General features: G+C 42.5%; 1 protein-coding gene across 5 annotated transcripts; it reads left to right on the top strand.

Annotated features, from left to right (window-relative positions):
- The first annotated feature begins 71 nt into the window (after positions 1 to 71).
- On the top strand, positions 72 to 24,757 carry LOC115122070 (mediator of RNA polymerase II transcription subunit 15-like). 5 transcript variants are annotated; one of them, XM_029651263.2, is made up of 18 exons: positions 72 to 196; positions 1,972 to 2,059; positions 2,201 to 2,252; positions 2,363 to 2,389; positions 2,501 to 2,656; positions 15,253 to 15,560; positions 15,751 to 16,023; positions 16,242 to 16,355; positions 18,758 to 18,868; positions 20,480 to 20,604; positions 20,736 to 20,863; positions 22,694 to 22,828; positions 22,915 to 22,978; positions 23,078 to 23,144; positions 23,359 to 23,519; positions 23,740 to 23,906; positions 24,187 to 24,285; positions 24,533 to 24,757. In XM_029651263.2, the coding sequence occupies exons 1-18, from the start codon at positions 129 to 131 to the stop codon at positions 24,667 to 24,669; spliced, it is 2,280 nt and encodes a 759-aa protein (XP_029507123.1). In that variant the 5' UTR covers positions 72 to 128; the 3' UTR covers positions 24,670 to 24,757. The 5 variants fall into 5 exon arrangements, with proteins under 5 accessions (XP_029507123.1, XP_029507113.1, XP_029507108.1 ...); XM_029651253.2 differs by having other exon boundaries at positions 75 to 196; positions 15,256 to 15,560; positions 20,733 to 20,863; XM_029651248.2 differs by having other exon boundaries at positions 76 to 196; positions 20,733 to 20,863.
- The last annotated feature ends 76 nt before the right edge of the window (positions 24,758 to 24,833 follow it).

Below are 24,833 nucleotides of genomic sequence, written 5' to 3'. Positions count from 1 at the left end.
AGAAATGTAAGATTTCCCGATTCCCCAGTGACCAAAATGTGCAATCCGCACTCCGACCTGCGAAAGGCAGCAATACGCAACACAGCGTCTAGTCTCCCGGAAATTTACACAAAGAAGAAAACTCTGCAATGGAGGTCCCAGGACCAGATAGCGACTGGAGAAGCCCTGCATTCCGACAGAAAGTTGTTGCACAAATGTGAGACAATTATGTTTTATTAATATTGTTTGTAAACGTTGTGATATTTTAGTTACTCCGCTATTATCACTACAGTGGCTAGCTAGCTCAACACAACTTCAGTCAGCGCTAACGAGTTAGCAGCTAGCCGGGGCAGCCGCTAGTTGGCTTTATGGATCAGCCCATTGGCGGCTCCTCTGGTTACTAGCCAGCTAGCTATGAAACATGCTTGTTATGAGGCCGTAAACCAAGCTTAATCGGGGTTGATGTAGTTAGCTACATTTGTCCGTATTTGCCATAAAGACCTAGCTAATTAGAGTGTTTAGACGTTTAGCTATTTGGGCTTTCAGCTAATGGTTAGTTAAACTAGCTAGTTACTATAGTCTTCGCTGTCTTTGCTTCGCTTGCTATGTAACTTCTTCGGAGAGGTTTATCGGCGGTTGGCATCCAATTTATGTTGCATTACCCCCACCAAATAGATTGCGATATAAATCCATTATAATTTGATGCACAAAATGGGGGGGGTGAGAACCTACACTCATTAAAACCCACCACCCTATTACACGATTTAACCCTATCTGGCCCTACCCCAGGACAATGGCCTGCGAGGACAGGACCTCAACACACCCTGTAACTCTCCTGAAGTCAAATCTCGTATTCACACATACTTCTCTGCTGTACAGTTGGTAACCATAGCTATGAACGCTAAGAATCCAAGCTTACTGAAGCATTTCACTCATTGACCTATCCCTCTGTGCTGGCACAGATCTACTATTAATTAGCAGGGATTGTCTCAGTATCCCTCACCCTGGATCCATCTTCCTCTACATCTTTCACTGCCTCAGCATACGACACCCTCTGCACTACTCTAACCCTGGTAACCTCAACCCGCCTCTCTTGCACCAGACACTTCTGATCTCCGGCACCATGTCCACTCCTACAATTAGCACATACAAATTATTTTCCCAATACTACACATTCCTTTGTATCATGATTTTCTGCACACTTCTCACACCTAGGAACTAACCTTCTACACACTGCTGCCACGTGCCCATACGTTTGACACCTGTAATAGTATAGTTGCGTGAAGCGTAGTGCCTGCTCTCTCTGGTTGGAAGAAACGCCCACTATGTGTTACCATCACTGATTCAAATCATTTCCCACCCAACCTGAAACCACAAATGGATCCACCAAAAGGACAAATCTCACTCCTACTGGACCAAATCATTCGTTTTCATGTCCATCGATGCAGACCTCGGGCTCCGACTACTACACCACACCTTCTACTTCACTTAACTCGCCATCACTCACTTCCATTTCACCTCCAGCACTCGACTTGGCACCAGTCTTCTTCACCCCCTATCTCCTTTTCTATTGCCATCTTCATCAAATTCAACCTCTGCTTTCCTCATTCTCTTGAACACCTTCCTCTTTTTCCTCTTCCATTCCTCACAGCTAAAAACAGAAGACTGTCTCCTGCAGCTTAGGTAGCGGCAGTAAATCCCCACACTCATAACATAAGTTCCTGTTGTTCCCACTTGTCTCTGTAGCCTTTTAACACTCGACTGTCCCCACAAAATCCATGCTCCTGGATCCTCCCCTACTATGTAGCCAGCTAACGTTAGTTAATGTTAGTTAGTAAGATGTTAGCTACAACACAGACCCCAGTGACATTCCTGCTTGGCCTTACTTGGAATAAAATGCACTTTATCTGCCAGGAATGTAACGAATATCATTGACATGTGTGCTAGCAAAATACAGCAGGCAATCTATCTGAATCGCTTCTTCTCTTTCAGTGAAGAGGCGATGAGAAAGGCTGGGACTGCACACACGAAGTCCAGCAATGATATGGAGAACCATGTCTATGTCAAAGCCAAATCTAGAGTGAGTGAACGGTTTAATTTACACACACCTAGTAACCTCATCATGGATCATCAAACTCTAACATTGTATATGAGTAACTGGAATTATTGGTAAATAATGGCCATCTCTCATCTAAGTGTGTTATTGTTTACTTCTGAACAGGAAGAATACTTGTCCCTGGTAGCAAGGTTGATCATTCATTTCAGAGACATTCGTACGTACCCCACATACTTTTTCTATCTACTATGTATGTCTAGCTCACATTCATATTTTTCGAGACGGCTAATCTGTCAAGTCACGTAATGGACTTTTTTTGTTTTGCAGATAAAAAGGCGCAAGGAGGTGGTCCTGGTGTGTTATTATTTTGCAAAACATGTTCTCCGTTACTAAAATACTTTCAGAAGAATATCTACATATGCCACTGCACATGTGTAAATGTACACATTGCCTCCCCTCTTCCAGATCCCATGAATGCCCTGACAAATCTCCCAGGTGTTCCAGGGGTTCCAGGGGGCATCGGTATGGGGCCTCGGCCACCTGGTGCGCCCATGGGTGGAATGGGGCAGATGCAAATGAGTCAGCATGCCATGGCAGGAGTGGCTGGAAATCCTCAATCGAGTGAGTATCTCTGAAGCTATTTAATTTTCTCACTTTATTTCATGTTTATACCATGGTGTTGTTGAATACTCGTTTCTGATTGGCTTGAAGGGCATTCTAGAGCCTGCATTATCACTATAACGTACGGTAGAATTCACATGTTCAAGCTGCTTTTGAAAGCAAAAGTTTTTAATTTAAAACATTGGTAATATTGAATTAGATGTTCATAATAGCAGGCTAGGACTGATGGTTTGATTAGCTAAACTAGCAAGTATGTTTGGTTGGCAAGGCAACTACTGTAGCTATTTAGTAAACTTGCTAGCTACTTCAGTGGATGTTGAACACATTTCTACCTGCAAATTAACATTTCTTTCGGCAAATGTGTTAAAGTGGAACTGACAGCATTTTAACTATATACTTTGCAGATATGAGACAAACAATCATAGTCAATAAAATTCCCAGTTTATGCTTCAAAACCAACTTTAAGAGGTTTTAAAAATAGGTTATATTTGACAAAAAATTCCATGACATAAGGTAAGGCATTGTTGACCGAATAGATGGATGCAGTTCAATACATGATTAATATAATTCACCAATACTTGGTAGTCCAAAAAATATTGCTATCAGGTTGTAAATCAGATGGCCTGGTACATTGTTTGCTGCCTCCATACAATCGGGGCTCACCGTTTGTTTCAATGACTCAATATTTTGAACAGAAATGGACAAATGTAACTACAATCACACTAGCAAGGGCAATGATCACAAGTCAGTCATATGGTGGATAATAGGTTAGCTCACATGTGTAACAAACAAAGCCCGTGGGCCGACTAGGGCACACAAGCTAGTATAAAGGAGTCAACAGTTAAGTCATCTACTTTATGAAACTACAGGCTAATGTGCTTGCATCACTTCAACTGCGCTGCTTTCGTGTGTCCCATTTAGAGCCCACAGCGCAGGGAAACTACAGACAGACACATGACACAGTCCTAGCTAGGCTGCTAAAATGTTGCAGTCTGGTTTTGGTTTTTAAAGCTGGACAATGAATGACAACTAAACCTGCAACAAAACACCATGCAAAGGAGAAATATGCAGGCCTATTACAGCAACATATTAAGCAGTCGCCTAGGCTGGCTACACAACTACAATACATTTTAAGTGCACCATACAGCAATGCTGCCTTCAACCGCACCGGGGATTCATGCAGTACAAAAAAATTGAAATCCATGTTAAGTTTAAATGTTGCAACAACCTATAGATAGGTTGTTATTTGGAGTAATTAAATACTTTTTGATTAGGGTCACAACATTATGAACACCTGCAGACATAGCAGCAAAGCTGGACAAATACTATTTCTTTTGTTTAAATAAGTCAAAATGCTATATACGGCATCCTATGTACATAAGTGGACATTATAAAGGGCCATATTTTGGCCAGTTTGGGTCGAAGGTGCACGTAAAAAAATACAAAGAAGCTATGTCTAGCCCGCAAATTCATTGTTTTTTCAATATGGCCTGTTCGCTGATGGAGTTTGACACCCCTGGGCTAGCATATTTATTTTTGTAGCTAGCTAAAAATCACAAAGCCTAACATTAGCTAGTTTCTAGGAGGATGTCATGTAATTGGAGGAGTGGGTGAGTGACTGACTCATTGTTTTTGGGTAGGTACAGCTAGAGATGCAGGTGACATTTGGTTAGCTAGCAAGAAATGTGAATCGCTTTGCTAGCTATTTAAGCTGAACTTAGAACGACTTATCCACAGTGTCACGAACCGGCTCAAAGCACGTAACAAACAAGGAGACAACGTGGAGATAGGGAACAACAAAATATATGTATTTAAGTAAAGTAACCTAAATATAATTAACAATGGTGTGTGTAATCAGTAATCAGTAGTGTGAGTGGTTGTGTGCATAAATGTGATAATGAGGGGTGTTGAAAGGTGTAAACACCAAAAACAGACACAAAAATGCCACAGCCAAAATCTGTGTCTGCATGGCGAGAGTCTCAATGGATTGGGAAGAGGTGCATTTTTCCTGGGACACACCTGAGCCCAGGTGTCCCATTTCGCTGACGACCCTCCTGGCTCCGCCCACCGACATCCTATTAAGGAAAACGAAAGCAAAGAGAATTCGGCAGACAGTGGGAGGGTTGTTCCCCCCCAATAAAACCGGGGTCCAACAAAGACCCCGGAACACCATACCAGTCACACACCAAATTAATCCAGCCTTTGCGTCTTTTTGCCCCAGCCAACCTCGTCCTCCCCAGACCTCAGCAACCTTTGGACAGGAAGTAACCTTTAAGAGGAAATAAAATGAGACCAAAAGGGAACAGACCGGAGCGACAGAACAGGACAATACCAGACACAAAATAAAACACTGTCAAGGGAGCGACCACAGTAGAGAAGTTCCAATAAAAACTACAGTAATAACCAATCATTCCCAAGAAACGCATCAATTCCTTTTTAGTAGTTGGTGGTGGAAAAGCATCAATAGCTACCACTTTAGCCCAAACAGGACGCACTTCACCCTGCCCAACCACCTTTCCAAGGTATGTAACGGTCGCCTGAGCAAACTCACATTTAGCCAGATTGATCGTGAGGCGACCTGGAGTTTGAACAAGGCTTGAATACGGGACAGATGTTCCTCCCAAGTATCTGTATATATCACTGTATATCATCCAGATAAAGAGCACACCCGGCCAGACCGGAGACAACCCTGTTCATAAGTCGCTGGAAAGTGGCAGGTGCATTACGCAGGCCGAAACTCATAACTGAATACGAGTACAGACCAGAGGTTGTAATAAAGACAGAGATTTCACGTGCCCTACTTGTCAGTGGCACCTGCCAATATCCCTTTAACAGGTCAAATTTGCTCACAAACTTAGCTGCGCCGACTTGATTAACACAGTCCTCGATCTGAGGAAGAGGAAATTAATCTGGTTTAGTGACACTTTACCTTCCGGTAGTCCGTACAAAATCTGTTTGTCCCATCCGGTTTACTGACCAAGATACAGGGAGAAGCCCAACTGGAGAAAGGCTCTGCCTTCGTACTCTCCAGCATGTACCTGACCTCAGCATCCAGACAACACAGTTTCTCTAAATAAACTCTATAGAACCGCTGACTAATGGGGTCAGCATCTCCAATGTCAATATCATGTTCTATTAAGTTTGTATGGGTAGGTGTATCAGAAAACAAACATGGAAATCTCAGAATCAGACCAACCATCTCTTTCTGCCCATCAACAGGTAGATGAGCGAGAAGGCTGTCTAAAATATCCAGTGTCTCTGAATTTTTCAATCTACAAACGTCAGGACCAGGAACATCTTCCTCCTCGTGCACCAACCTAGCATGACAAGAACCCAGGGAAATAACGGTATCGGCCAAAATAACAGGTTTTACCGTCCTGTTGACTCCCACTGTTCAGTCTCAGAGGAACGTGCATAATAGTTTTAACAATTTTACATGGCACAGTTGGTGTGCTTTTCTCCATTCTGGAGTGGCAACTAGATAGTTTTGCTCAGTGTACTGGCGCACCACCGTATATGGACCTTGAAACTTGGCTTGAAAAGGAGAACCAACAATTGGCAGCAGAGCAAGAACCTGGTCACCTGGACTAAAGTGACGAGGCTCATTTCGCCGATCAAATATGCCCATCATCCTCTCCTGTGAAGATGACAGCTTCTCTTTAGCCATTTCACTAGCGGTGTACAGGTGTCACCGGAAATCGCACACATACAATAAACAGGGACTGGAGAACAGATAGAAATCCACGCACCTTATGTCCAAACACAAGGTCATTTGGACTGAAACCCGTGCTCTCCTCTGAAACCTACCTAGCGGCTAACAGTAACCAAGGCAACCCCTCCCAATCCTTATCCATCTCCGTACAATAAGCTCTCAACAAAGACTTAAGTGTTTGATGGAAACGTTCCAGTGCTCCTTGACTTTGCGTGTGATAGGCGTTAGACAAATTGTGTTTAACTTCTTGCGACTAGGTGGCGCTATTAAAAGTTTTGGATGAAAAACGTTCCCGTTTTAAACAAGATATTTTGTCACGAAAAGATGCTTGACTATGCATATAATTGACAGCTTTGGAAAGAAAACACTGACGTTTCCAAAACTGCAAAGATATTGTCTGTGAGTGCCACAGAACTGATGTTACAGGCGAAACCCAGATAAAAATCCAACCAGGAAGTGCCGCATTTTTTTAAACCGCCTCATGCCAATGACTCCTTATATGGCTGTGAATGAGCTTACGTTTTCCACATAGTCCCCAAGGTGTCTACAGCATTGTGACGTCTTTTTAGGCTTTTCCATTGAAGAATGGCTGTAAGGGACCATGTATAGCATGTGGTCACATGGTGTCTCCCGCAGAAAATCTTGCTTAAAATACTGAGGTAGCCATTTTTCCAATCGCTTCTTATGAGAAACCAATTGCCTTGACGGATATATTATCGAATATATATATGTTAAAAACATCTTGAGGATGGATCCTAAACAACGTTTGCCATGTTTCTGTCGATATTATGGAGCAAATTTTGAAAAAAGTTTGGCGTTAGAGTTGTAGCATTTTCTAGGTCGATTTCTCAGCCAAGCATGATGAAGAAACGGGAGCTATTTCGCCTACAAAAATAATATTTTTGGAAAAAAGGAACATTTGCTATCTAACTGGGAGTCTCCTGAGTGAAAGCATCTGAAGTTCTTCAAAGGTAAATGATTTAATTTGGTTGCTTTTCTTATTTTCGTGAAAATGTTGGCTGCTGCCAGCAGAGCCTAGCATAGCATTATGCCATGATAAACTTACACAAATGCTTGTCTAGCGTTGGCTGTAACGCATATTTTGAAAATCTGAGATGACAGTGTTGTTAACAAAAGGCTAAACTTGTGTTTGAATATATTTATTTAATTTCATTTACGATTTTCATGAATAGGAAAAGTTTCTAGGGGTATTTATGTCCGCTGCGTTATGCTAATGCGTTTGAGGCTATGATTACGCTCCCGGATACGGGATTGCTCGTCGCAAGAGGTTAATATGGAGCTGTTGGAGAACCTGACCAAACAGATTGGAGGTGAAATTAGATCATTGTTCTCTATGAATGACCTTAGTGATTCCAAACAGTGAGAGAAACTGAGTCAAAGCTTTTAACACAGACTTAGTCGTGATACACCTGAGAGGATGGGCAGCAGGAAACCTAGTGGTCTGACATTACAGTGAACAGGTAACTACTACCCTTTTTAGAACGAGGCAGAGGACCAAATGTCAATAATCAGATACTCAAAAGCTTGGCTGAGTACAGGAATAGGAAACAGTGTTACCGGCTTGATTAGGTTTACCAGTTAATTGACAGGTGTGACCAGTTTTGATGAACGCCTAAACATCCCTCTTTAAACTAGGCCAAAAGAAATGTCTTAATATGCGATTGTAGGTTCTCCTCACACCCAAAAATAAAATAAATACCATTGGAGAAAATAGCCATGGGCGACATCTCCCAACTGTTCCACAGGCACAATTTGGTCACGCAACTCTTCTAATGTGGGGTCAATCCCGTTGCGCATTCATTAGATCGGAGCGGGATACAGAACTGGATAACAGGGAAAGCAGTGACAGACTTTGTGGTATTCTCGTTAGCCGGCGCAGTGACCAGGTCGCCACGGCTAATAGAACGAGTCACTGCATACGCAAAGAACACCTCTGGGCTCTGGGAAACTCTGTGCACTCTCATCAGGAATCCCTACAAATGACGGCTTAGTGGAAACCACTAGGCCATACACGCTCACCAGCCAACTTATTCCTGAGGATAACGTTGATACCCTCAATAGGCAACGAAGAACAAACCCCCACAACAACCTCACCTTTAACCAGTCCACAATCCAACATCAGTTAGTGCAATGGAACTGACAGTGTTCAAACCTATTCCCCTAATTAGAACACTATTCCCCGAATCAGTCTCAGCAGAGAAGGGTAACACAGATTCCAACACAAACAATTCAGAGGCACCTGTGTCTCAGGATCTTCACTAGCACTAGATTCTTACTTCCTGACAGACAAACCCCTCCGTAATGAAATGTAAATAGTCTGGGTCAATATGGACTTTCACATGCCCCTGGGCATGAGACGAGGTGTCAGGAATGAACTGATGTGGAACAGGCGCAGCTAACGCCGTAGGCTTAGATTTAACGTAAGCACATGTACTGAATTTACCCCTAGCCCTGAGAACCGGACATTCGTTTTTCCAATGACCTGAACCTTGACAGTAGTGATACTCTTGACCAAAGTCAGCTTTACCACGGGAGTCAGGCTCCTAGTTGAATGAAACTCTGCTCGTGAACCAAAGTATCTCGGTGAGCGAGGCCCAAATCGCTCTGAACGCTCCCACTCTCTCCAAATACGTGGCTCTGCAAATACACTTGTGAGTCAAAACATACTCGTTCGCCAAAACCGCAGCTTCAGCAACAGTCTTTACTTTTCGTTCATTAATGTACGTGGCTATACGATCAGTGATTGTGTCCTTTAATTGCTATAACAATCAGATCACACAGCCCTTGGAAAGTCATAACTGCAGAGGTGGAACACCAGCGATAATACTCGTGCAAACTCAACATGAGTCTGTATCATCCCCTTTTAAAGTTCTAAATCGTTGGCTGTAAGCCTCAGGAACCAATTCGTAAATTAACCTTATCATAACTGACACTGTCGGCAACACTAAGAGCTGGATATTGCATCCTGCGCTTTACCAGTCAGCACACACTGCAATATTAAAGTGCGGTCAGAATCAGGCCAACTCCTAGCGTCAGCAACACGCTCAAACAACGAAAAGAATGTCTCAGAGTCCTTTTCATTAAATTGAGGCAACAACCATAAGTTCCCAACAATATCAAATGTGTCCGGGGCACGACCAAAAGAGGAATGACCCCTAGGTAAATCTGGGTCACCTTCCCAGAGCAAACTCTCCCCTGAGAGCTTTCCTTCCCTAACCAACTCTAACCGCTCTTGTTGCAGCTTAAATTTAGCACGCTCCAAATCCGGTTTAAACGCCAATTCCTTTTCATACTTTACACAATCATGCTCTAGCTTTTCACGATCATGTTCTAACTGTAACCGAAGCAGTTCAAAAAGAAGAGTACTCGGACTAACCGATGGCACGGTCATTGTAACGATACGGGGAGACAGCGAGTCCTCAGCAGAGGCTGCCCCAGTGGTAACTTCAAGAATACCACTCCATCAGATTGGCCTTCAATATCAACCTAATATAATTTGACATTTATCACAAATTTCAACCTTGTAGTGTTCAGCAACTTTCAACAGCTGTTCTTTAGTACATAATTCTAACAGTTCCTCTGATGGAAAGAGAATGAACTCGTCTACCTAAGACGCCATAGTCAACACAAAATAAAAAAATTAAAAGATCTCGCTCTTCCCCTCTGCTGAGCACACCAGACCACAACCAGATGACAATCACACTGGGTACCACAGAAGAGAGAGGAGATATATATGGAGCTTCCCCAAAATCTACAGTAACTCAACCCTAGTCTTCGTGGGGATTGGTAATTACGCACTGTAGCCCGCTGGCAAGGAAATAAACCACCCAGCACACTGGCAGATTCACCCAAGCCACGGATGTGCCCCCGAGACTATTGTTCAGTCCACAGATACCACACAAAACAAAATAACCATGCCCAACGTATTCCAAAGTGAAACACGTCGCTAAGCCTAACAGAGGGGTGGGGGGGGGGGCGAACAAACCAATGTACTTTCTCCAATGCAGCACACAACGAACTATCCACTGCAGTGGCAAGTTGACAAACCAAACAAAGGCAACCAGTACTGGGCACCAAACATTACAACTAAAACAAGATGTAACAAAAGATGCAAATTAAGCACCTACAGAGTTTAACATTAACTCATTTTTCTCCCAAACACAACACACATACTAGTAAGCCAAATTACAATAGTATTAGTCCTTCATAATGCAACAAAGTGCTATACACCAAAATGTCTAGGAACCAACCTTATGAAATCCCGGACAAGCCCCCACTTGTCACGAACTGGCTCAAAGCACGTAACAAACAAGGAGACAATGTGGAGATGGGGAATAACAAAATATATTTATATAACTAAAGTAAACTAAATATAATTAACAATGGTGTGTGTAGTCAGTAGTGTAAGTGAGTGGTTTCTTGCATACGTGATAATGAGGGTTGTTGAAAGGTGCCAACGCAAACAGCCACAAAAATGCCACAACCAAAATCTGTGTCTGCATGGAGAGAGACTCTTCAATGAATGGGAAAGAGGTGCATTTATCCTGGGACACACCCGAGCCCAGGTGTGTCCCATTTCGCTGACGACCCTCCCGGCTCTGCCCACCGACATCCTATTAAGGAAAATAAAAAGTAAAGAGAAAGAATTCGGCAGACAGAGTGGGAGGGTCGTCACAACAGTAGGCATATCTCTTAGTTGTCAACCAAATGTATTTGGCATCGATCAAATGGGTGGGCTGGCAAGTTCCCAATCAGTAGTCAAAATGTGGGTTGGGACAAGCATGCATTGGCAGTCAAGCTGCAGGACGAGCAGGCGACTATTCCACGCTACTATTCCAAATCGTTTATCTGTGAAATTTACGGCCAACTAGCTGAAAACGTTTGAGAGGGTTTATCTAATGTTCCCTCTAGATTTGAGCTAATCTCGCTCTGGCTAGCATTAGTTGTTGATCTTGTTGATGTGCATAGGCAACTGAGGGAGAGAGCCTATTTTTTTCATGGTTGTTTGATCAATAGGACTGGGAAATCTATTCAGGTGTATGTTGTGTAGCTGTTGATACTGCCTGTAAACACAGTCCATTTCAAAGTGAAATATATTGGGCCCGTTTGGCAAATGGGTTATTTGCATATAGGCCTACTGTATCTCAGATTGGCTATAGTGCACCAGTTTGCTTAGTCAGATGTTTTTTAGGTTTTATTTTCTGCAGTGTCTATTAATTGCCCAAACGCACGGCCGCTTTACCACTCTATATTGCTATATAATTTTCACAAATGCTATACTTTGTTCCCAAACATTATATGGATTTATGAAAATGAATATATCTAAATTCTCGCTTGTCTGAAAATGTAATATTCTTCCCAGGGGTGTATATGAACAGATTTTAACAAGATTTTGTGTTGCTAAAATGCTGCGAGTTCCACTTTAAATTATAGCCATGGTATAAAAGGGATAATCAACTCGGGGCTCTTTGCGTTCTCTGGAAAATAATTCAACCCCGTGGAAGGTAACAGTGGTTCCTCAATTAACTTTCGAGATTATGCCGCCGGATTTAAAGGTAATTTGTGGTTTAGTACGTTACCCTGCGCCACTGCTTCATTGCTCCAGACCACCGCAAGTGGGAGATAGAGTGCTGATTATGCTTTTTGGTCCCTGACTGAATATAAGCAGCAAGTAATGTCTGCTAAATAAACAAGTTGATGGTGCAGTCATATAGCCTTGGCACATATAAAAACGACAACTATATCACACTTGCCCAGACCCACCTGCTCACATCCACATCTCCAGCGCCTGTATCACTCTCCGCCACATGGCCTCAAACTGCACTATTTTGTTTCTCTCCGTTGCCCACGCACTTTCAACATTTAGATAAAGCATTTAAAGGCAGACTTTGGTTGATTTTCAATTTGTAAGAATACATTTTTTTCAAGATGATTGACGAGAAAAGTATCGTCCAACCCATAGGGTATCTCACTGTACTCTTATATCCCAGAAGAATAGCTTCAGAGGGGATGGCTGGTTGAGAGAATTCCAAGAGTGCAAAGCTGTCATCAACTTTGTGACTACTTTGAAGAATCTAAAATCTATTTTGATTTAACACTTTTTTTTGGTTACTACATGAATACATATGTGTTATTTCATAGTTTTGATGCCTTCACTATTATTCTATAATGTAGAAAATAGTGAAAATACAACTTGAATGAGTAGGTGTACTGTATATCCATTAGGCTAATACATTATCACATTTTCCTTTGGATTATTTAATGAACCTATATCATGTTATCCCTTTGGAGCACATGCAAAAGCGATTTGGAGTTGTTGAACGGAAGTGACAAAATGTATTACAATTTAATTTGAATGAGCTGATTGATGAGGATGATGAAGAGTGTTTGAATTCAGAACAATAGTGTAAGAATTGCTCTTCCTCTGTCCCACGCGCGCATACAAAAAAAAACAGGTTTTTTGTTTCTACTTTGTCAGAAAAAGCTGTAACTGGACCGTAGCTTATTACTTACTAAAACTGTTACACTGTACGGTTTTTATTCTAATAGAAATGAAAATGGTCTTATATTCTTAAACTATGTGTTTACTGAATATACGCAAGTGATGTCTGCTAAATTAACAAGTTGATGGCGAAAACCAGAGCTATTAAATATAGGTGTTATATTTATTACATTTACTTGTGGAATGTTACCGAATAGATAACAACAATAGAAATAATATTCTGGTGGCATTGGTAGAGAGTCAGGTGGAGAATGGTGTGAAAGTGCACTGTACTGTACGTAATAACGCTGTGGGCCAGGTGTAAATGGTTTAGCAGCATTTCCAATACATTTGAATACATAAGAAGGCATCCACCCTTGATGGGCTATCAGCAGGACAATACTCTTGCCGAGTTTAGGGACTTTAAATATATGAATGGATGTTTGCGAGGCATGTCACTTCACCCATCTCTTTGCATAGCCCACCACATGCACTGTTTTCTAACCACATCTGGATGGATCCATAACAAATTACTATGGGAATAAATCACTGAATGAGAGAAATAGTGGAATAAAGTAGGCTAATGCAATTGAAAGCAACAAATTGTTGCATACTGACACACCCAAAGTCATCCAACTGTTATAATAGGATTTGAAGCAATAGCCTACCCACGTGTGGTCAACTATTTCCGCACCGTTTCACGCTGCTTTTAGACATGCATGGGGACTGGTCTTGATAAATCAATCATATCTCCGTTTGGATATTAGTTAGCCTACAATTGGGCTGTTGAAATGTTAGGATTATTTTGCTCTTCTCTTCCAGTCACTTAGTAGCCTAGACCTACTCTCGACTGGTCGTACAGCGCCATATGGTCCTAAAGGAAACCCTGAGGCCTACATAAGCTAATGTAAAATGCATTTTTGTTTTTCTTGGAATAGAAACACCATAATATTAATCCATTTAATTAAGCTACATTTCTAACAGTATAAACAGCACATCAAATACAATAATACTTTACAACCAAATTATAATCAATCCCATATAGTTAAAAATGTTTTAGTCTCTAGTATAGCCAATATTAAAAACAGTCAAATGCGATCGTGAATTCAATCGCTTTAGCCACATGTTGCGGTTTATTAATTGTTTAAATATTCAAGGGTCCCTTATTTAAGTACATGGATGACTTGTATGCTGTGTGATGACATGCAGGAATGATTGATTGATGTACTGTATATTGAAGTTGGCCTTTATGCCAATAAGTAAGTTACGCAAAAAACAGCTACAGTAAACAGGACTCTTAGGCTTACAGCTCCATGTCATTTCAATAACTTTATTTAATTAAAAACCTTAAACCCACCTGTCCCTGAATTTACTGAAATATGTGTATTTTACACTCAAGTAGTAGGCCTACATTAAGATAAATATCATAAAAGACAACTTACTGAGCATTTCATCAAAGTGCCATGAAGGTCTGCTGTGCGCTATGCATATTAACAGTAGAATATCCAGGACTCAACAAGTAGCCTACCAATAGCTGCCAGTCTATAAATACATTTAATATACACAATCACAAAGTAATCCATCAATATTTTGTTTAAGGTCATTAAAAAAAACATAAGACAATTTATTTAAAAAGTACAGAATAGCATGCATTTCTCTGTGCTATAGTAGCTGAGGCTATGGTTGCTTCATGTCAACAAAATTAACTTGTTATGCTCTTTCAGATAGGGTATAGCAATCAAAATGTCTGGCCTGCATGGACCTCTGTAGGATTATTTAGGAAAGAAAGCAAGCGCCAACAAGCTTCATGAAGACGCCCTCAAAGATGCCCTCTGGTGGCTTCAACAAGCATTAAGGGCATTAGCGGCAACAATGGCTGACAGTAAAATACTATGACGTCATGCACTGTAACATGCTGTACCATACCGAGGCATCCTGCAAGTGGTGCTGCAGTACGATGCAACTTTGAAATGAGGAACACACCTTCCACATCATTCAATATTTTCCATAGAACGCCTCGTTGATTATCCCTTACTTATTTGAATTCTGTCTGTTAGCACACAGAAACAATTGGATCAATAGCTTACCATGACATTTTGATTTTGTATCAGGGACCGCCAAACTCATATTTCTGTGTCCTCCGTGAGGCTCAGAGCATGTGAGCGGAGATGAGTGGGAGCTGAGCGGGCACAGTTTGACTGGAGCGTGGGAAAAGACGTGGAGCGCTCTGTGAGATGAACAGGGTGTCCAACTGCCCAACTCGGCTTACATGCACTGCTCCAGACTCTTATTTCTGTGTGCTCAGGTGTAGGGCTTTTCCTCCAGGGCTTTCCCCAAGTTTTCAGCTGGAGGATGTCTGTTTTGTCCACATCCTCCCTGTAGTAGGAGGTCCAGGGCAGATGCAGATGCAGCAGATTGCCCAGCAGCAGGCCCAGCAGCAGGCCCAGCAACAGTCCATCCAGTTCCAGCAGTTCCAGGCACAGCAGCAACAGCAACAGACAGCCATGCAGCAGCAGCAGCAGCAGACAGCAATGCAACAACAGACAGCCATACAACAGCAGCAGTTTCAGGTCCAGCAGCAGATGAAGCTGCAACAATTACAGCAGCAACACCATCAGAACCAACAGCTCCAACAGCAGCACCAAAACCAGCAGCAGCAGCAGGCCCAAAACCAGCAACAACAGAACCAGGTATAAGCTTAAAAGCCCTGCCATAATAGCCTGCCTAGATGTACAATTAAAAGCAAACAGAGACATGCAAGAAGGCAGTTGAATTGGTTTATCTTTTGGTAAACAAGTATGACATGACAACAAAATATTTTTTGGGTTTAAAATAATCTGCATCTTAAGTATTTACACACCCTCCCCCATCTGTCTTCAGATGCACCCATCAAGGCACCAGCAACAGCAGATTCAGTTACAACTCCAACAGCAGCATGCACAGTCCATCCAGCACATGGTCCAGCAACAACAGCAGCAACAGGTTCAGTCTCAGCCCCAGCCGACCCAGCTGCCCCCCCACTCCCAGCAGCAGCAGGGCATGGTGCCCCAGTCTCTGGCTGGGCAGATGGCCCCCACACAGCATGTGCCCATCAGCTCGCTCAGTCAGCAGCAGCAGCAGCAACAGCAGCAGCTCAAGATCCAAGCCTTGCAGGTAAAGCAGAGGTGGTGTTATTGAAAAATATTAACTTAAAGTTTAGTTAAATCTCTGTAGAATAGTGGTGACTCTTTGTTGTCCACTCTAAATTCATAATCTAAAGTATCTGGGATAACACACATATTCCAGTAACTTGTTTACACACCCCTCTGCTTGCTTGCTTCCCTATGTGTGTGTGTGTGTGTGCCGTGTGTTCTTTGTATGTGTGTGGCCAGGCTAGAGCATTGCAGCAGCAGCAGCAGCAACAGCAACAGCAGGCCCAGCAGGCAGCGCAGCAAGCCCAACAGGCGGCGGCTCAGGCCCAGCTAGCGGCAGCTGTACCTGGCCAGGTAAGAGCACTGCAAGCTGGTGTGGTGGGACTTATTGACTGCCACTGAGCCTGGCCTGGAGTGAGTGCATGCTTTCAGATTTACCCGTTTGGAGTGACGACAGGGTTGATTGAATTTTGGGTCGCAAACTCTACGCTTCCCTACCAAGCAAAAAGGCATTAACTGCTCATAGTGTGGAACTGAGAAAAATGGCTTTTATTTACCTTGGTCTCACAGTAACTTTATGCAGTTACTGCTAACGTGACCCCCATTCTTTTCTCCAAAACACAATACAATAGAGGCAGGATATTTGTCCACATTATTAAGCATTTAATGTAGTAAAAATGACATTAACACATTTTTGACGAAATGAGCAGTTACTGCCTTTTTGCTTGGTTATGGCAGTACTGTTTTGACCATATTTAGTTTTCTGTGTTGCCTGTTGCCATACTTAAGCTGCTGCCATAGCCAGAAGGTAGTAGTGGTTGTTATATCACATAGCATTAGCTAGAGAGACTTAAGTTTGCATTGATTCATATAATGGCAAATTTTCTGCTTAATGGCTCAGGGGTTCTTTGGTTTGAACAGAATGATGAATCTACGTAACCCAGGGAATCAATTTAGTTGGTTGTCATTTGCATGTACAGTGCCTTCAAAAGATTCACAACCCTTGTGTTTTCCACATTTTATTTTGGAATGGCTTGAATTTAAAATGGAATAAATTTATATTTTTATCACTGACCTACACGCAATACCCCATAATGTCAAACTGGAATTATGTTTATTGACATTTTTACAAATTAATAGAAAATTAAAAGCTGAAATGTCTTGAGTCAATAAGTATAGAACCCCTTTGTTATGGCCAGCCTAAATACGTTCAAGAGTAATAATTTGCTTAACAAGTCACATAATAAGTTGCATGGACTCACTCTGTGCAATAATATTCTTTAACATGATTTTTGAATGACTACCTCATCTCTACCCCACACATACAATTATCTGTATGTGTGGGGTAGTCGAGCAGTGAATTTCAAACACTGATTCAACCACAAAGGCCAGGGAGGTTTCCCAATGCCTCACAAAGAAGGGAACCTATTGGTAATTGGGTAAAAATATAAAATACATTGAATATCCTTTGAGCATGGTACATTTATTCATTACACTTTAGATGGTGGATCAATGTTCCTGAGTGTCTGAGTTACATTTTTACATTGTAATCTCTGCCAAAGCTGCTTATACAAAGTATTGACTCAGGTGTGAATACTTATTTATGTAAATTAGATATGTAGGTTTAAAATGCTCAATACATTTGCTAAAATGTCTAAACATGTTTTCACTCTGTCATTATTGTGTGTAGAGTAATATATTTAATCTATTTAGAATTCAGGCTTGTAATGCAACAAAATGTTGAATAAAGGGCATGATTACTTTCTGAAGGCACTGTATGGTGCTTTTTGAGAATTTCCTGATAGGCTTGGTACTGATCTTATCGCTTCCCGGCAAAGGAGTGATAGAGCTAGGATTAATTTCCACAGGACACTTCCCCATCCCTTCTTTCTCTACCAAACTAGAATTAATGGAGACCCCTTCACCCCAACGCTAATTCTCCCTATTGAAGGTTTCTCAGAATGAAACCCATGGGTGGGCTGCTGAGAGAAATGAACTTTTCTCTCCCAGAGGATGTCTCTTTATTATACCTCAGACCTACTTTAGAATGTCTTGTTCCCCCATCATGCATGTGTGCTGTTCGTGCAATGAATGCTATAACTGCATGCCTACTCTGTCCTGCAAACCAAATATATCCTTTAACTCAGCTGCTACATCTACTAGCGCTACTCTTAGATGCAAAGACATGGCATCATCAATTATTGAAGGACCCCCACCATCTCATCCAATTGACCAATAGACACGGTTGGGAAATCACTGCCAAACCTCTTACTGGGGGGAACAATGGGGTTCCACCATTGGCGGTCATTTAAAATACTTAAAGCTAGTTATACTAGATTACCAAAAATAATGATCTGTTATTTGTAGCCATTTGACAGATGTTTACCTTCTGTACTTCACTAATCAATTTAAATAATTGTCAAACACACTGCATAGTTTGGCCTTGTGAATAAAGAGGGAGCATGTTCCCACTGGCTGTGGAAGGCCTCATCACTGTTGTCATGGTAACACTGCCTGGCTGTGTGTCTCACACCAGGGTTAAAGATATGACTAACTGTTACTGTGTGATGTGTGTCAATGAGTGTGTGTGCGTGTATATGTTTGTTCTTGTGTACCTTACAAGTGTTGTTCCTGGGAGCTTGCTTGCATATGCGTGTGCAAATGCGTTGTGCATGCATGCGCCTCATCTCCGCTGATGCATTGCATTTCTTGTTTTGCTTGTGACATGTCTGTTGTCCCCTCTGTCCTCCTCCAAGATGATGATGCCCCGCCTTGGGATGCAAATTCCGCCCCGGTTGCCCCGCGCTGCCTCGAACCCCGCCATACCTCCAAACTCTGCTGCCGTGGGAGGACAGCAGTTACCACAGGTATTTACGCCAGGGTAGAGTGACCAGGCAGTACTCTGACCCTGACCTCTATGGTGACCACCTCTCCTAAAACCATGTCCCTCTGGTGTGCTTTCTTATGCCAACTCTTACCCTTCAGTGTAGCCCTCTAATCTCCTCCCCACTTTACCCAAACCACCTCTCCTGCTCCTCACACAGACCATTGGAATTAGATCTGATAGTGAATGTCTGTTCTCATGCTCAGTATGTAGTTGATTCATGAAAAGAGAGTTGTACCTTCTACAAGCAGGTTCTGATTTGGAACCCATGAAGGGTAGGCCTTAGAGCTGGGACAATAAGCCCAAAATTACCGACACCGACATTGCCTTCCTCTCACTGAAGCATTTTGTGTACCTCTGTAATTTTTTGTGATTTTGCTACACAACGTTTCTGTAGATGGCTCTGAAACAATTTTTTCCCACAGTAATAGCCTATGCATTATCTGCTATGAAAGTATCTGCCTGTCCCTGTTTTGCTGTTTGCTGCTGTGAGCGAGCCACTCCCTCTCCCCACTGTGTGCACGGAGGAGGGAGAGATGCATTCTGAGAAGCACAAGTATATGACCGTTTCTCAAAATGCAATTGCGGGAAAAATACCGTTTTCAAAGCAACTACTGTTCCAGTTCCAGAGAGGAGTGTCACAGCTTTCTGTGAGTATATCATTTATTCCTCACATCTTAATACTGAGTTCATGGCACCACTTTATAACTGGAGTAGGCTGTAAGCCTAGTATGGTTTCGATGCGCCAGAAGAGTGGAGCGCGCAATTTGCAGTGAATAGGCCTACATCAAGTAGCCTAGGTCGAGCGCTGGAAAGTTTTTGTAGATCATTAGCCTACATTTACTGATAGATTCATTAATTAGTCTACATGGCAACAATATCATATTTGGCCTGTAGTCCGATGTGCACAAAGAGGCCAAATTAAATCTGATAGGCTAATCCTAGGCTGGATTCTATTTTGACAGGTTGCATATCAAAATAACAATCATGCATTCCCTGGATATGTTAGATGAAATAGCTTATTTTTTTAATCATAAGCTACCATCTATTGTCTTACTGGGTACTGGAAGAAATTTGTCTAGAGTCCTACCGCTAATGTAAAGTAATTGTCCATGACATCTTTTTTTTAATAGTTGTATTTATTATTATCCAGCAAAATAGTTACATTTATCACAATGACTTTTTGTACATATCGCCAACTCTAGCACCTCCCCACAAAATAATAATTTTGTAATGATTTATCAATATCGCAAACAACTGGTCAATTTATCGCAATATGTATTTTTGTCCATATTGCCCAGCTCTAGTAAGCCTATAGATTTTTGTTGGAAATATAGTGTATTATTTTGCGAAGTATTAGGGCATCTGGCCAGTATTCATTGTTGTGTTTGGTAAGTACCAATAAGACACTCAATTATATTTTCTTCCCATCTTCCTCAGTAGGCACTCAGGCCCTGATCGGCGTAATGGCTTGAAGCAGGTTTTTCCCCCTGCTATTAAGGTTGGATGGTAATGTGATGCAGCTTCCAACCAGCTGAACAGTTGCTTGGGTTCCTCTGATGTGAGCTCCCTTTTCTTTTCACCTCCTCCAAAGGTGCAGCAGCACCAGATGATGTCATCGCCCTCGCCGGTACAGGTGCAGACACCCCAGTCCATGCCCCCCCCTCCCCAGCCACAGCCATCGCCACAGCCCCCATCCTCCCAGCCAAACTCAGTCAGGTGAGCAAAGTTGGCATGCTCACTCTCTTATTGACTGGAATATGGCATTTGAAAGTTTTATTTCAGGTGTAGTCTTGAAATGAAATTCTCTGGTGTCAACTATGACCCTGTATTGTGTTTCTTCACAGCAGTTCTGGTCCCACACCGTCGCCGGGGGGCTTCCAGCCTAGCCCGTCCCCCCAGCCCTCACATAGCCCAGCCACCGCACGCACCCCGCAGAACTATGGTGTCCCCTCCCCAGGACCTCTCAACACTCCAGGTACTGTCCCAGCTCCTCACTGGAGCAGAAGTGCGGTTCTAAGCCCGTAAACCTCATAACTCACCTATGATTGTTTTCCTTACTAAAGTTGACATTCTTAATTATCTTTATGTAAGATGTTGATTTGTATGGAGCTTCTTTAGTTTCCCATTTGCCTGTTATGCCAAATATTGGAAGCCCAATCAAACCCATTCTCAGTGTCCCTGTATATGTATACACATATTGAATGTACAGTTGAAGTCGGAAGTTTACATACACTTATGTTGGAGTCATTAAAACTCGTTTTTTAACCACTCCACAAATTTCTTTTTAACAAACTATAGTTTTGGCAAGTCGGTTAGGACATCTACTTTGTGCATGACACAAGTCATTTTTCCAACAATTGTTTAGACAGATTATTTCACTGTATCACAAATCCAGTGGGTCAGAAGTTTACATACACTAAGTTGACTGTGCCTTTAAACAGCTTGGAATATTCCAGAAAATGATGTCATGGCTTTAGAAGCTTCTGATAGGCTAATTGACATAATTTGAGTCAATTGGAAGTGTACCTGTCGATGTATTTCAAGGCCTACCTTCAAACTCAGTGCCTCTATGCTTGACATCATGGGAGAATAAATAAAAAAAATGTAGACCTGGTTAATCCTTGGGAGCAATTTCCAAACGCCTGAAGGTACCACGTTAATCTGTACAAACAATAGTACGCGAGTATAAACACCATGGGAACACGCAGCTGTCATACCGCTCAGTAAGGAGACGCGTTCCATCTCCTAGAGATTAACATACTTTGGTGCGAAAAGTGCAAATCAATCTCAGAACAACGGCAAAGTATCTATATCCACAGTATATGCACAGTAAAACGAGTCCTATATCGACATAACCTGAAAGGCCGCTCAGCAAGGAAGAAGCCACTGCTCCAAAACCGCCATAAAAAAGCCAGACAACGGTTTGCAACTGCACATGGGGACAAAGATCGTACTTTTTGGAGAAATGTCCTCTGGTCTGATGAAACAAAAATGGAACTGTTTGGCCATAATGACCATCGTTATGTTTGGAGGAAAAAGGGGGAGGCTTGCAAGCCGAAGAACACCATCCCAATCGTGAAGCACGGGGGTAGCAGCATCATGTTGTGGGGGTGCTTTGCTGCAGGAGGGACTGGTTTAATTCACAAAATAGATGGCATCATGAGTAGGGGAAATGATGTGGCTATATTGAAGCAACATCTGAAGACATCAGTCAGGAAGTTAAAGCTTGGTCGCAAATGGGTCTTCCAAACGGACAATGACCCCAAGTATACTTCCAAAGTTGTGGCAAAATGACTTAAGGACAACAAAGTCATGGAGTGGCCATCAGAAAGCACTGACCTCGATCCTAGAGAAAATTTGTGGGCAGAACTGAAAAGGCTTGTGCGAGCAAGGAGGCCTACAAACCTGACTGAGTTACACCAGCTCTGTCAGGAGGAATGGGCCAAAACTCACCCAACTTATTGTGGGAAGCTTGTGGAAGGCTACTCAAAACATTTTACCCAAGTTAAACAATTTTAAAGGCAATGCTACCAAATACTAATTGAGTGTATGTAAACTTCTGACCCACTGGGAATGTGATGAAAGCTGAAAAAAACACATTTTCTCTGCTATTATTCTGACATTTCACATTCTTAAAATAAAGTGGTTATCCTGACTGAAGACAGGGAATTTTTACTAGGATTAAATGTCAGGAATTGTGAAACTGAGTTTAAATGTATTTAGCTACGGTGTATGTTAACTTCGGACTTCACCTGTATATGAGTATTCTGATTGTTGTCCCATGTGGTTGTTTGGTGATGTGTAGGGAACCCCAGTTCAGTGATAAGTCCAGTCGGGGCCTCTCAACTGGAGGACCAACAGTACATGGAGAAACTCAAACAGCTTTCCAAATACATCGAGCCGCTGCGCAGGATGATCAACAAGATAGACAAAAACGAAGGTATACACTCATGCCATGCTCTTTCTTACTTTTATGTCCACTCTCGGCTGTTCCCACTCACTAAAGGGAGTTTGTGTTCCCAACAGATAGGAAAAAGGACCTGAGTAAGATGAAGAGCCTGCTGAACATTCTCACTGACCCCAGCACAAGGTAAAATAATACAAGTGTGTTGCTTATGAGTGTGTCAGTGCGCATCCATGTTGGTCTTAACAATGGTTATAGAACGTATCTCCTCTCCCTGACTTGCAGGTGTCCTCTCAGGACCTTACAGAAGTGTGAAATAGCACTGGAGAAACTGAAGAATGATATGGCTGTGGTAAGCGTGAGACCCCGTTTTTCAGTCATGGTGAAAATCTTTGTGCTGTTATATTGCTCTTTGGCTCTCAAAATGTCTTTCTGTTGTGAGTTCATAAAGGTTACCCATTGAAAGTGAATCATTAGTTGTAAAGAACCTAAAACCCTAGCAACTATTTAACTAAATGTTTCCCTATTTAGCTTATTAATAAGACTTTATTCTAAACTTGTTCTAGCCGACACCACCCCCTCCACCTGTGCCCTGCACCAAGCAGCAGTACCTGTGCCAGCCCCTCTTGGATGCCGTCATGGCAAACATCCGCTCTCCTGTTTTCAACCATTCCCTGTACCGTACCTTTGCCCCAGCCATGACAGCCATCCACGGGCCTCCAATCACGTGAGTTTACCCTAACCACTCCATGTCCAGAAACCCTATAGGGTGGAAAAATTTGGCGCGAACCTGCTTTAGATCTGTCCACGTCTCTATCATTGATACAAGACCATCCTCATTTCCCTACAGTGCATTTAGAAAGTGTGTGAAAGAGTACAGTAGCAGTGGGATCAGGCCGTCATCTGACACCCATCTCTATTTTCTCCCACTCCACTCCACTCCACAGAGGCCCCACCATCGTGGCCCGGAAGAGGAAACACGAGGAGGATGACCGCCAGACCATCCCCAACATCCTGCAGGGGGAGGTGGCCCGCCTCAACGCCAAGTTCCTGGTTAACCTGGACCCCTCATTCTGCAGTAACAATGGCACGGTGCATCTAATCTGTAAACTAGGTGAGTTTAGGGCAGAGGTTGGCAACTAGATCCAGCCACGGGTGCATTGAGACACGATCACGTCTCTCTTTTTTATTTGTGGGAACAGATTTCCTAAATTAAACTAATTTCTAGCTGAATTCCTGATTTTTACAAGACTAAAATCCTTACGGGGCCGCCTGTTGCCGACCCCTGGTTTAGGGCGTTAAGAAATTAAGGCTGGGGGAAATCACATTATCCTCCCTAAGATTAAGATAAAGTTCATTGATGTCTGATGCTATTCTCTGCTTTTCTCTTCCAGATGACAAGAACCTGCCAAGTGTGCCTCCTCTCCAGCTCAGCATCCCTGCAGACTACCCAGACCAAAGCCCTCAGTGGGCAGACGATGGGCAAGTGTATGGTAAGACACACAGGCTCTCTCTGTACCCATACTCAACTATGTAGCCTGTTTTAGTCAAATTGACTTTAACTATGGTTGTAATGAAATGTTGCCCAATATTACCTACAGTTTAAAATGTATAACAAAATAAATGTTCAGCAAAATAACAATTATACATTTTTAACCATACTGCCATGTCAGTAGCTAGTCTTTTCAGGTTTCATGCATTTTCTAGTTGATTAATGCATCACTTTGTTTTTCTCTCCAGGTGCCAACCCCTTCCTAAAGAACGTTCACAGAAACATGACCTCCAAACTCCTACAGCTCCCAGACAAGCACTCTGTGACTGCACTGCTCAATACTTGGGCCCAGAGTGTCAGACAAGCCTGTCTTTCTGCAGCATAGACAAGAGGCTCACCTCTTCATCAAACCTCTGCTGGAGACAACATAACTTATCACAGACTGTGCAAACTGAAAGGGGTGGGCTACCTCACCCTGGAATGCCAGCTCTCCCCTACCACCACTAGGGTGTGCTGTTGAGGCTTCAACACAAAATGGTATTATGAGAA

The sequence above is a fragment of the Oncorhynchus nerka genome, linkage group LG4, assembly GCF_034236695.1.
Source record: "Oncorhynchus nerka isolate Pitt River linkage group LG4, Oner_Uvic_2.0, whole genome shotgun sequence".
Taxonomy (NCBI): Eukaryota; Metazoa; Chordata; class Actinopteri; order Salmoniformes; family Salmonidae; genus Oncorhynchus; species Oncorhynchus nerka.
The sequence above is the reverse complement of the archived record's forward strand: the minus strand, read 5'-3'. Positions and strand labels throughout refer to the sequence as shown.